Consider the following 13,162-nt stretch of genomic DNA (forward strand, 5'->3'; position numbering starts at 1 on the left):
GCCCTGCTAATGGACCTCAATGGTAACCTGGATGTACTACACCTAAGGTTAGAATGGTCATTCCATAGTCATGACCATTCATTCGTTGGGCTCTCAGCTGAGACTGCTGCCAACCGGTGGCAGCTGTAATGATGGTTTGTATGTTGCGAAGGCCTGTTGTCAAAGAAGTGGACTGAGACCCTCAACTAATTACCAATGCCTCTTCTGAGTAGGTCATCAGGTGCCACTACAAGAGCTATTCAAGGCTTACCCTTGTCACAAGCCTGGTCAGACTTTTATTTCTGTGGGCTGAAAGGTAGTCATGCATCATAGCACACAGTGCTACTTCTAGTCCATTAGGCCAGCCTAAAAGGTATTGTATGCCCCACTGCCTCATTGTGTTCGTCTGTCTTTTCTAGAACATTACCATTTTACATGTTGAAAAGAATTCTTGGCAACCAAATGCAAGGGATTCTCCAAATAATTTTGTTTTTAAATCAAAAGGGTCAGTCCAGGGTAGATCTCAGCATACTTGATGAATTGTCTGCTGCTCTATGTGTCTCTGGATACCCCTTGTGTCAGTGGGTCATCTTTCTCTTACTCTTACCGCATGGGTCTTCAGTAGCCTGTGTACATAGAGACTTCAGTACAGACCTCTACCATTTCAGCTAAAGTTACTCCATTAAGTGGAGCAGTAGTAGGCTATTATTCTTTAGTGGCCTGACCACTAGGGGGAGCTGTAACACAGACTGCCAGTGGGTTACACTCAGATTCCATATAATGTCTTAGGGCCAGATTCTGCCAGCTTTATATTGAGCAGTACCTTTGAACCGTCCCCGTGAGAAGTCCTTACTTGCAGACAGGGCCGGATTTACACCTTATGTGCCCCTAGGCACAGCATCTTCAGCACCCTCCCTCCCCCTGCCTACAGCTGACCTTCATGTTTTCCATAAAAAATGAAACAAAACAAAATATAAACTCAGCCTCCCCAGGAAGGCACGAGACCCTCCGCCACGCACAGCGCTCTCAGCCTGAGCCAGGGCACAGCTCACCCACCCCAGGTGAGGTGCAAGGGGGGACTGTACCTCTCCCCATGGCGAGCAGTTTCCCAGTTGTCTTCCATCCCTCCTACAGCATGACGTGGCAGCCGTGCTCTGGCTCTGCCCGTGAATGGGGCACCAGTCATGCCCCTCCTTCTCCCTCCCCGGCAAGGGGCGGAGGCAGCAGGGTGGCCGAGACTGGAAAGGGGCTGGTACACTCCCAGCACTTTCAGCAGCCGCCCCACCTGGCCACGGCTCACAGCGCCCCCAGGCGGGTTGACTCAGACACTCACCCTGCTCTAGCCCCACACGCTGGGCAGCCACCAACCCATGCCAGGAACCTGGCCGCCCGCAGGGGAGCTGTATATATTAACTTTTACCCCACTTTTAACTTTTAGGCACCCCTAGAATGCCAACGCCCCTAGGCACGTGCCTATTGTGCCTAATTGGAAATCCAGCCCTGCTTGCAGAGTAAGATAGGTCCCCTGTAACATGAGTAAAGCTCTCAGAAGTGGACTCTTAATGTTTGTGCCTTGGGGTGTTCATTAACAAAGCTCCTATTAACTCTTTCCTTGCTAGGAGAAGTCCAAGAGCATCCCCGATGACACTGCTAAGGACATGAGTGGCGTGCAGTCCCAGCTACGCAAACATGCAGCCCTTGAACGCGAGCTCTTAGGGAATGAGCAGCAGGTGAGATCAGTCACTCACACTCTTTAATGTGCAGCCAACAGCCTGGATTCCAAGCCAGCTCCAGCAACGCTTTCCCACAATTAACTTGTCTGTCAGAGCCTGGACTGGTCTCCCTCAAAGCCTGCTCTTTCTTTTAATGTCTTTGAGTATCGGTGATAGGTATGAAGTGGGTGGTTTAAAACATTAAAAACAAGACAGGCTTTATAATTCGGGCTGACTCTGAAATGGATCAGAAGGTTGATTCTGATAACCACTTGAAATGGGTGCTTATGCCAGGCTTATCCCTCCTGTCAAAAGCATCCCACTATTCATTGGATGCCTCTCTCGTCGGATGAGAAAGGCATCCAATGAATAGTGAGATGCTTTTTCCATTGCTGTGCCCAGCAATGGATTCACCAGCTGGTTAGAGGGAGTTATGGAAGGGGAGAGGGAGGTGGGAGCTCACTGGGATAGACTTTAGGAATTCTGACAGGTTTAGGAGGTTGGAGAGAGGAGGGCAAGTTGGGAATATGAGGCTGGGGCTTGTTATACAAACCTTTTAAAAGGCTCAGGTCATGAAAAGTGCTGTTATTCGGACAGAGTCCTGTTTTGTCCAAAGAGACATGCTTGGCTCTGGCTGTAAGAATGAAATTCATGCAGTTTGTCTCTTGGTAACCCAGTTTAATAAATTCAACATCAGAGTACTGACAATATGTTACACTGACATTACTAAGGCAGCATACCACTGAAAGGGCAAGGGCCTGACACCTAGACCTTGGGCTATCCATAAGGAATGGCACACTGGAATTAACCAAACCAGCTGCATGAGACCTTTAAAGGGAAATGAGGCAAGACAAATATCCATAAAGAACCTATCTGTGATAAATCTAAACAGCCCCTATCAAAAACAGGGTAGGGACATTTGTTCTCCTGGGATAGCCATATCTGACACATCCCTCACCGCCTCCCATTTTTACAAATGGGACAGTGGAAAGAGGAGCTGTGATCTGAAATAGGTAATGAGACATTTGCACTGCTGTGATGAACCTCAGCAGACACTGGATGTCACTGTTACTGTCACTATAGTTATATGTGACTATAGCTGGCACAGGAGAAAACTTTCTTCTGAAGAGTGTAATTTGAATTCTGATGCCTTATGCAGTTGATATAGGTCTTATCATTTCTGTGATGCTAACAGGCCCTCCATGATCTTCCCCTTCTTAACCTGCATGATGACTTTCTCCCCACTGCAGCTGCAGGAGCTGATTGATGCTGCAGACAGTGTGCTGGCCCGGTGCTCTGAGAGACAGGTGGCAGACCTGCAAGCGAAGCAGCAAGCAGTAGTGGAGAACTGGGAGTCCCTGAAGTCTAAAGTGGAACAGCGCAGGGAACATTTGGAACAGGCCTGCAGGCTTTACCAATTTCAAGCAGATGTGAGCACTCCTGCCTTCTGTATTTTGTCTATTAATGCACAAAGAAATCTGACTTCATGTTATGTGAGCATGAGCATGTGTGTCTGGCACACAGGTCTATGTGACAGAATGTGAGCACAGACAGGTGTTTGTGCATGCCATTTGCTAAGTGTATGAGAGCTCACAGTTGTGAGTATATATTAGTAGATGGGGAAATATTGTGCCAGTGTGCAAGGGATGTTCATATGTGGACATATATGAGGGTGTATGTTTTGTAGGGCAACTGGCAGAAGTTGACATCAATGTGCAGGTGGAGAAGGAGGTAAACCTAATTTTCTCAGAGTGTGAGCACCTGCAAAATCCCATTGAAGTCGATGGTAATTGCTAATCCTCAGTATCTCTGCAAACCAACACCTGTCTGTCCATGTAAGCATGAGCATTGATAAGGGAATGGACAAGTGGATGATTCTGTGGGCGTCATCTGTATGTGCATGTATATAGGGGAATGAGTGACAATGGACCATTTCAACATTTTGTTTCTAATCGGCAGTTTCAAAACAAAATATCAATTGGAATCAACTTCGGAAATATTTTTGTTTTGACCCAAACCATTTTTTTCCAGTTCTGTTTTAATAAGAAAAACTGAAAAATTCGGATTTGGTTGCAAATTAACCAAATATTTTGGGGGATTTCTTTGGTTCAGCCACTGAACTGAAAGATCAATTATTTGCTCAGCTCTAGGAATGACCCCACGGTGCTGTAGGCAGCTGGTGCAGAGGATAGCATGCTGCTCTAACCTGCAGCTGAGTTCTGGCTCACTGCCAAATGCCCCCAGGTTCTGGTGAGCACAAAGGGTCCTGCTGCTTCCCTTCTTTCTAGCTGTGCTGAGTGCTCTTCGGGGCCATTGAAATTATGTGAAAGGCAGTTGTAACAAATAAGAGGTAATATTTTTACTTTGTTGATTTCTAGATAAAGAGACAACTGTGTATTCATTTGTCCTGGTTCATGTTGTGAATCCTTTAATTTAAAGAAATCAAATAATCATTACTGTAGAAAGGGACTTCTCCTGGGTTATCTAGTGCTTCCCTCTGCATTGTGTCAGGTCTGATTTCATTGTGACTAAACAGCAGGGCTGGCCCTAGTGACCACAGGTCCTATGACAGCAGAGGGCTCCAAATCTCTGGAGGAACCCTCAGTGGAAGCAGGGTTTAAAGTGGGTTTCATGGTTTAGTAAAGGGCATGGGCACCCATGTGCTGAAGTTTGCACTAGACTCTATGTGGTTTCAGGCTTGCTCTGCTCAAGAGTCTCCTATAGATTGGAGTCTTTTCTGTCCTTGCATATTTCCAGCAATAGTTCAGTAAACCCCTGTGGCTGCTGGTTCATACCAATGCTCTGAATAGCCCTAGATTTATGAAAAAAGAAAAGGAGGACTTGTGGCACCTTAGAGACTAACAAATTTATTTGAGCATAAGCTTTCGTGAGCTACAGCTCACTTCATCGGATTTTTCCCAAACACTTAAATCTCAGTGAGCCTGAGATATTTGCACTGTGTCAAGTGGAATGTCAGTGACTTGCGTGATAGCCAGCCCTGACTCTGAATTACAGCCGTGCAAGCTGAAATGAAATCTGCACACATGCACTGAAACGACCTCCTCAAAAATTATCATAGTTACTGGTGAGGGTCGTGTACAAATCGTGGTCACTGGTCACAGCACCCATTTATAATTGATTAAATTTTCAAAATGAAGCATCTGAGTGCAAAGCATGCAATCACGCATGCAAATGGAGCATGATTATTTATTTTCTGCGGTGGAGTTTTAGTACTCTGCAATAAAAGAGCACCCATGCAATGCTCTGGAGGCCTTTGACAATCTGTTTCAAATACACTAATTAGCAAACAGACCCATCCATATCCACAAGATCACCTCAGATAGCCCAGGGACAGTTTAAATATCACAAAAAGTTAAGTAATCTTCCCACGAGCATCCCATGCCCTCCTGTTTTTGACAGGAGCACAACCTTTATTGTACACTCAAATGAGAGATCAACAGTAAGTGGGCAGGTTGGGGTTCAATCAGTTAGGTGCACAAAACTGTGCTCACAGACATGTAGAATTATTTTTAGCTTTACAACTTTCCTCAGCCACATTCTGAAAATAATTCTCAGGTGTTTGGTGCGTGTTCTTGTACATCATTGCCCCAGCTGAGAGCTTCAAATGCTGTCTCCGAAATTCTAACTGTGACTATCTGCCTGCAGAATTTTGAAGAAAATCTGTATAGCACACTGCAGAGATGTCTGAAGGGCTACAGAAAACATCCTGTTATTGCTGATGAGACATTGCACAATGTTGTTGTGGTTCTGATGTTACAACAAAAGGCCTGTGGGTTTTTTAATACTGAAAGCAGATGTTCCTCTGAGCTTTTAGTACTTCCCTGTTGAGGTTCATAATAGCATTACAAGCCTTAATAGAATATTATCCTTGTTCTCTACAGCTGCATTATCTGTTATTTAAAGATGAACAATTATGCAGTGATGTACCAGTCTGATAACCTAAGCCTGAGACTAACCTGACCCTGGACTTTTTCTTGGGTTCCAGGTATGGGACTATTTCTCCTGGACAGCAGAGATGATGAGGGAAATGAAGACTGAGGAGACAATCCGGGATATATCCACTAGCAGCCTGAGGCTTACCCAACACCAGCAGCTGTTGGCAGAGATCGAGGCACGAGAGGAGACATACAATCGGGTGGCACAGCTAGGACAGTCGCTGCTGCAGGAAGAGAAAATATCATCAAAAGAGGTCAACAGAAACCATTTAATAGCATATCTGGGTTCACAGTCACATACAGAACAGCTCAATACTGTCACAGATACCATTCTGCACTCAAGCTGGGCTTGGATACATAAACCTACCCACACACACACATATGTCATGATCCACACCCAACTCAGTAAAATATCTGCCTTCGACACACATGAATGTTCTTTCATACCACTTCATACATGAGGGTGGACCCATGTGGGAATCAACAAATACCTGCCAAAGCAGAGTTCGGGTTATCTGAGAAGTTTGGGATCTTTTGAGCAATCGAGACAATGCTACTTACTTCCTAGATTGGATTTTTACAAGTTCTTGCCTTCCAGTTATGGCACTACCTCCACACTAGACCAGACTGGGCAAATATACTGAAAAGGCTCAAACACATAAGAAAATCTAAAGGAATAACTGGCAAAATTTATGCAGCCCAAAAAACAAAAGAAAGATGGGAAGCTGAATTCTAGGGTACTAGGACAAGCATCCTCTAAAATTCCCATACAACCACCAGTTTCTCATGATGGAGGGTATTCCAATGTGTCTCCCATTCTTACAACCCAATAATCACCAACAAAATGAACTCCAACAGCTAACATCTCTGTTGGAAGGGATGTAGGCTAACTACCCTCCACCCATGCAATTGCTGGAGAGCAATACATTTTGATCATTTATATACAAAATCTTATAAAAAATATTTGACATTCTCTTCAGTGAAACCTTGGCCCATTAGGTTGTAGGGGACGCTCTGCTAAACCTTTATAACAGAAGTTATGATAGGACACTTGTTCAAAATATTAACCACCACTGCAATAAAATACATTGTCACAAAATAAAACCTTGTATTCGAGACATGGTTAGCAACAATGTAAGAAACTAAAGGGATAGCACAAATCACAGTTCTAATTTGACTGTCCTCAGATCTGCTTGAGGGTTGATAGACTTCAACCAATTCTCTGTTTACAACAAGCAAGAAACAAGGACAAATCATAATGGCTCAGAGCTAAAAACATGTACTGTACCCAGACAGGACATCAACCTGTCATTCAACTCCTTGTGAATGAGTGTACCTGGTGAAGGTCTAGCAGCCCATGTAGGGGACCGGCTTGAAGCACAGGCTGTGTCCAGGTCAGGTGAGTCTTAAACACAAGACCCCCCGACACCCTCCGAACTTTGCTCTGTGCAGATCGTGTACCTTAGGATCAGGTTTTGCTGTTTCCAGAAGCATGAGCAGCGTTCTTGTAGTTAATAAAGAGTGCCGTGCCTTCTCCTCTGACCAACCTATTTCTGAATGCTTATTAAATATTGCAATGTGCACCTACCATAACTAAAAAGAAAAGGAGTACTTATGGCAAGTACTCCTTTTCTTTTTTCTTTTTACGAATACAGACTAACACGGCTGTTACTCTGAAACCTACCATAACTAGTAATCTTCCCAATTCCCAACCTGTGAAAGGCTTTGAACATACAAGTACAGTTGAAAGAATAAGAAGTCAATGCTGATAGTCGGAGGCCTGTGGACACCAACAGTTTTGGCAGTTGGAATACCATGTATTTCAACACGGATGCTCCATGTGTTCATACGCGCTTGCTTTATGGCACACAGCCCTGGTGCTGACACCTCATTCCAGTCTCTCTCCTTTCTGTGCCTACCATGGGGGCCATGGATAACAAGGAATAAATTCTGGAGAAGGAGCCTAAGAAACAGCTACTATTGCTTTATGTTTGGAATGGGCCCCAACATATGTACACAGACATACACTGTCACAAATATTCCTCCTCACATGAAACTGGACACCCCTCAGCTTCTCTGCCCTTATACAAGTGCTAACATTTATTCCTTCTCTCCCTTGTTTGCTAACTTTGCCCAAAGTGCCATTGAAGAGGTCACTCCCAGCTCCGCTTTCTCCTACGTGCCTTCCCGTAATCCCATGAGCTACAACAACTAAGACGGGTTTTCCTTTGTGTACCACCTTCAGATCCAGCAGAAGTTGTGGGCTTTGTTGGAAGAAAAGGATAATGTGCACCATCAATGGGAGCAGAAGAAGGAGTGGTTGGAGAAGATACACCGAGAACAAATGTTCTACCGGGATCAGGGTCACTTGGAAAAGATCCTGAACACTCAGGAGGTGAGTGACCTTTGCTTCTGGTGAAATGCTTCCAGCCTAAAACTCATGTGACTGTAAAACTATAACTGGGATTATTTGAAGACCCAGAGTGCAGATGCATACAGGATACACTGAGGCAGGATGTCAGCACTTGAAATGTATTTCCTCACCAGGCCTAATGTTCCCGGCCATGAAAACTGTGGGTGCAATCTCAGATGTAGTTTTATATGGCTCTGCACAAACTAACAGGTTGCCAGAATGCAGCAGGTATGCCAAGGGAGTGTTTTTTTCTCAACGACTGCCATGCCCATCACAACTGAAGAGATGAATGGAACTGAAGCAAGTAGAATCTCAGGGTAGCTTCTCTTGCAGAGGTGATTTTATGAGACATTTCTTGTTAGTTAAATCTCTGAGATTGGTTACAGTGCAGCAGAACGGTTCCAGGCTTGTGTTGGACTTTGGTTGGATCTGTGCAAATGCGTCATACCTTGGTGCCAGTGGAACTTTCAGACGCAATTGAGCAGCAGCCAGCTTCCCTACCATGTGTGTGCCACAGAGTCAATGCACACACTTGGGAGCTGCATTGGCAGAGTGTCCCTGAGCCGTACTGTGCAACAATAGTTAACCCTTTGCAGTTCAGGGGCTTGGAGCCTCCAGTTCTCAGTGCTGGTAGCGAATGAATTTCTGGGGAGAATTCCCAACATGTGGCTCTTTTGGCAGCTGTGGCCTGAGTTCTGAGTTTATGCTGTAACCCGAAGCCAGGAGAGTTTCACCTGGTTTCAGGTTTCTGTAGTAAAGTGTAGCACAGCTCTGCTGGCTATAAATTTGTATTTGTTGCTCAACTAACAAATGACACAGGTTGGAAAATACCTACCCTCAGTTCCTGCCAAGCAAAAAAGGACTGACTGACCCTGCTAACATCCCATGTGGATAACATCATCACAGGAAGCTCAGGCACTGTGAAAAGACTTTATTCAGGGTGAATTCTGGCTTCGGCATATTTTCTTAAGAGTGAAATGGAGATCAGCCAACACACAGATGTGTGCTTAAAAGGAAAATACAATATACCCATTTTCATAAAGACAATCTGCTGCTGAGAAACATTTCTTGCTCTGCCTACATTGAGAAATGCAGCTGAAAATAAGTGCTACAGATGAAATTGGCGTTTCTTATTCTATTGGTAAAGGCAGCCATTTTGATGAGAGGGGATACCCCAGCATAAGGGAGTGCAAGGCAGTGTCTTTGCTGCTTTCTTACCGGTTCACTAATTTATTTCCCCTGAAAATGCATTGAGAGCTACAATAAATGTTGTTACCTCTTGTGGTGGGACAGATCTCCATCCCGTCAGACCAGGAGCAACACCCACCGTCTCCCAAAAGGGGTGCTAGAGAGGTGTAGCCTACTAAGCCGCTACTATGTGTATGCTGTCTCAAAGGTGGTACGCACAGGATTGCTGATAAGAGGCCAGTCTTTCCCGTGCTCCCAATCACATTGCATGGGCAAGGGTTACAAAAGATTATACTGCTTTCACATGGAAGGAGTCCGTATCCACCAATTCCAGTGGTTAGACTGGTGCAGACACCAGCCAGTGCAGTTTAGTTTAACTTTACTTATGTATCCATGTAAACTGGGTGCTGCTGTAAGCAGATGAATAAACAGCCTAGGAGAGTCAAGTCCACCGTCCAGAGAACAGGTGAAGTACAACGCAGACCAAGCTTCCACTGACTGCCTTGCCAGCATACCTGAACCCTCATTCAGAGCATTGTAGCAGGCTGTTCAGTCCTCAGCCTTTCTCTGGAGACTGCCAAAGGTGCCAGTTGTGATATTGGTTTCTCTGTTGTGGATACCTATTCACAGAACTGGCTCCTTTGCTTCCTTCTCCCTCCACCCAGTGCATGTTCGGGTTGGGGTAGAGTTGCTGCAGCACAAATGGGGTGGGGGGACAATATCACTAGGGTGCTATAATTTGTGCAGAGGCTGGGGCAGAGAATTGGAGAGCCATAACTGGCTGTCTGACAGCCTGCCTGTCCCTGCACTCAGCAGAAACTGAGCGCAGCAGAGAATCTGCCCTAGATGATTTAAAAGAACACTCTTGGTGTGGAAGGAAGAATTTTGAAAATATTTATTTCTCCTTATTTCTTATACTAGTCCCTTGGAAACTTAAATGTGAGACATTCACTCAAATGTTTTTTTCATTCTTGGTGTATTTACACAGGTTTATTATTGTAGGGTTCCTGATACTTTGTTGCAGGTTTAGTCATATAAAGAATTACATGGGATGTATTCGCTTAATTATTGTTTTAAATAAAAAGGTAGGTCATATTTTGCCATGATCCGCTTTGACAAGTACCTCTTAAAGGTAGGGGACCTCTTTTCATATTGAAATCAAGAAAAGCATCTACATGAGACTAATCGGATTATGAGATACCATGGGTTTGTGTGCACCAATATGTAGTTGCTAGCCAACTGTACATCTCCCTTCTCCCTGACATAGCCTTTATTGTCACCGAGACTATGGCTACACTGTAAATTATGGGTGTGATTCCCAGCTCACGTAGACATACTTGCACTAGCTCTCATTGAACTAGAATGCTAAAAAGAGTAGCGTCGCACACACAGTGACAGTGCGGACCAGCCGGCTCCCATACAGACCCACCTGAACGCCATGGGTCTGTACCTGCTGCTGCTGCTGCTGCTGCATGTGTTACTGTGGCTATGATACTATCTTTCACAGGCCAGCTCTCACAAGCTGGGAATCACACCCCTAATTTGCCATGTACACAGAGCCTGAGATGTGACAATGCCTGGAAGAGATCTGTGGATGGATGAAGAGCAGATGAGTCAAACTTAACCCACGAGACATATAAATGATGTTGGTGGCAAAGGGAAGGCACGTAATTTACTAAAAACATAGGGTACAAGAAAGCAGATGCTCAAGTGGGTATGACGCCTCTGGATCAGATTGGACTGATCACTACTCCTGGGCTTGCAGTTTGCCACAGTACTGAGGAATGCTTTTCTTCCACCACTGAAAAGCCAGGAAGTTGTTCATTTTCACCTCAAAATTAATCTGCTGTAACTCTCTTCACCTGATATTGATTAAAAATGCCACAGAGAGGCTGAAGTTGGTCTAGCATGTATCAGCATGCCTCAGAAGTAAAGAATGCAGATAGAAACACATCTTACCTGCGTTTTGCAAACTTCACTCATTCTCTGTTCATTATAAACGACAACGCCAAGTCCAGTTTTCACTTATTAAAGCCCGTAATGGTATGGGACCTGGCTATTGTGGAGACCACCTCCTCCTCCATGGCCCTCCAAAACAGCTACACTCTGTAGTGATTATGAAGCTGGAGAGATGCGGGGTTAGGCTGCTAGGCTGGGGAACAGAGTTCTCCATGATGGGACCTGGCTATGGAACTCCTTGCCAAGAGAGACCAGACAGAGCCCAAGCCTGCATATGTTAAGCTCCAAATATAAAACATTCTTCAGTGAGAGAGCTTTTCCTCAAGGAGTGGCATCTATAAAGAAATACAACAGCAGAGCCAATCAGGTTGACCAATAGTGTCTCATTGTTGCCTAGTACTCCAATATCGGTCCATCTGTATCAATGTATTGTCGGTTGTCTAAGGTCTTTACGACAGGGACTGTCTTTTTGTTCTGTGTTTGTGCTCTACAAAGGGGTTCTCACTTCTCTTCTCTCTCCATATGGGAATTCTTCACACAGATCTTGCCTCAGATTCTGCCTCTGGACATTTATTTGAATAAAGGGAGAGGATCAAGAGATGTGTTGGTATCCTCTGCAGCTGGTTCCATCCATCTACTGGGTGCAGAATTTGATAAAGCTGTATACCGGTATTTATTTAGTTTGTATTATATGCGTATCCATTAAAACAGCAGATGGGGGATTTATTCCATCAGACTGAGCGCTACTATGGCTATGCAGAGCTAAAATGTGGCTGAGTAATGACACAGGTCCTCTTCCTTGGTGGCGTGGGCAGGAATGAAGGACAGCACTTTAAATTGCCATTTCTTAACAAGTGTAGTGGTAGCCGTGTTTTGTCTCTAATTTCGTAACAAGATTTTATTCCCTCGTTTGCCCCTGAGGCTTCAGTTGTGGACTTTCAAATCACTTTCACAGGGAGGATTTTGCCATTTGCTGGTCTTGGAACAGACTGAAGTGAACACCTGTTTAAAAAGGATCCCCGTCAGGCAGGCAGACATTTCACAACTCTTTTCCCTCCTTTCTGACATTTTGTGGGTGGGTGGGTGGCATTACTTAGCTGTGTCTTTTTGTAGCCACGTGTCTGGAGAATGTGCATGCGTCTCTTTAACATAGTTGCTTCAGTCAGATCCCTGTTGTGGGTTGTTTACGTACACAGAACATGCTGCATATACCTTGAAAAAAGTCTCTTCCAGCAGCAAGGAATAGGGCAAGGAAAAAAGGTAAGCAGCCCACAGTGTTTTAAACTAGAACTGCTTTCTCATTCGTTCTCCGTGCCAGTGTGACATGTTTGACTTCGTGCCAGCATCTTATGTTACATCCAAGTTGCTTAAACCTTCGAAGGATTTCAGCAGGGTTTAGTCTAGGATCATTCTGTGCTAAAGAAAACAGAGCACATGTGGAGGAAATTAGGCAAACAGATATCTTTTTTTATTGCTGAATTCTGTTGTGCCATTGCTTGGAACAGTTGTAGGAAATTCTCCTAAGACCTGTGAACAGAGATCTTGCCATTCTGAGTGCAGACAGGCAGCGTCTGAGACAGATGAAAAGAGAATAAACTTGCTTTGTTTTTTAACAGAAGTAGACCTCTATATGCTCTGCTCTCTCCCAACCGTTTCAAGGCAACAGATGCTTTGCTTAGGTTAGCTACTTTGGGTTTTTTCACAGACGACATAACGGCAAATTCACGGTCTGTCTCTGGCGAGCATTCTTGGCTCACTCCTCCTCTGTCTGCAGTCTCCCTGTCAGAGAGCAGAGACTCATACTTGATAATTTATCTTTCAGATCATCACATGCTCATATCGTTTTGCAGACGGGATAGGTGGTGATGGTGGTAGCGTTAGAGGAATAGAGCTTTTTATTTCGAATGTGGATACTTTAGTTTATCCTTTTTTTTCCCGAGGAATGTTTATTAACC

General features: G+C 44.6%; 1 protein-coding gene across 1 annotated transcript in view; it reads left to right on the forward strand.

The window, feature by feature from the left end:
* The window catches only part of SPTBN5 (spectrin beta, non-erythrocytic 5), a 142,168-nt gene that overhangs the window by 54,800 nt on the left and 74,206 nt on the right, over window positions 1-13,162 (forward strand). Inside the window, exons 30-33 of the mRNA XM_074955658.1 lie at window positions 1,599-1,709; window positions 2,942-3,121; window positions 5,698-5,901; window positions 7,893-8,042. Coding sequence (XP_074811759.1) covers window positions 1,599-1,709; window positions 2,942-3,121; window positions 5,698-5,901; window positions 7,893-8,042 — 645 coding nt within the window. The remainder of the gene's footprint in view (window positions 1-1,598; window positions 1,710-2,941; window positions 3,122-5,697; window positions 5,902-7,892; window positions 8,043-13,162) is intronic.

This window comes from Natator depressus, chromosome 6 (assembly GCF_965152275.1).
Source record: "Natator depressus isolate rNatDep1 chromosome 6, rNatDep2.hap1, whole genome shotgun sequence".
NCBI classification, from domain to species: Eukaryota; Metazoa; Chordata; order Testudines; family Cheloniidae; genus Natator; species Natator depressus.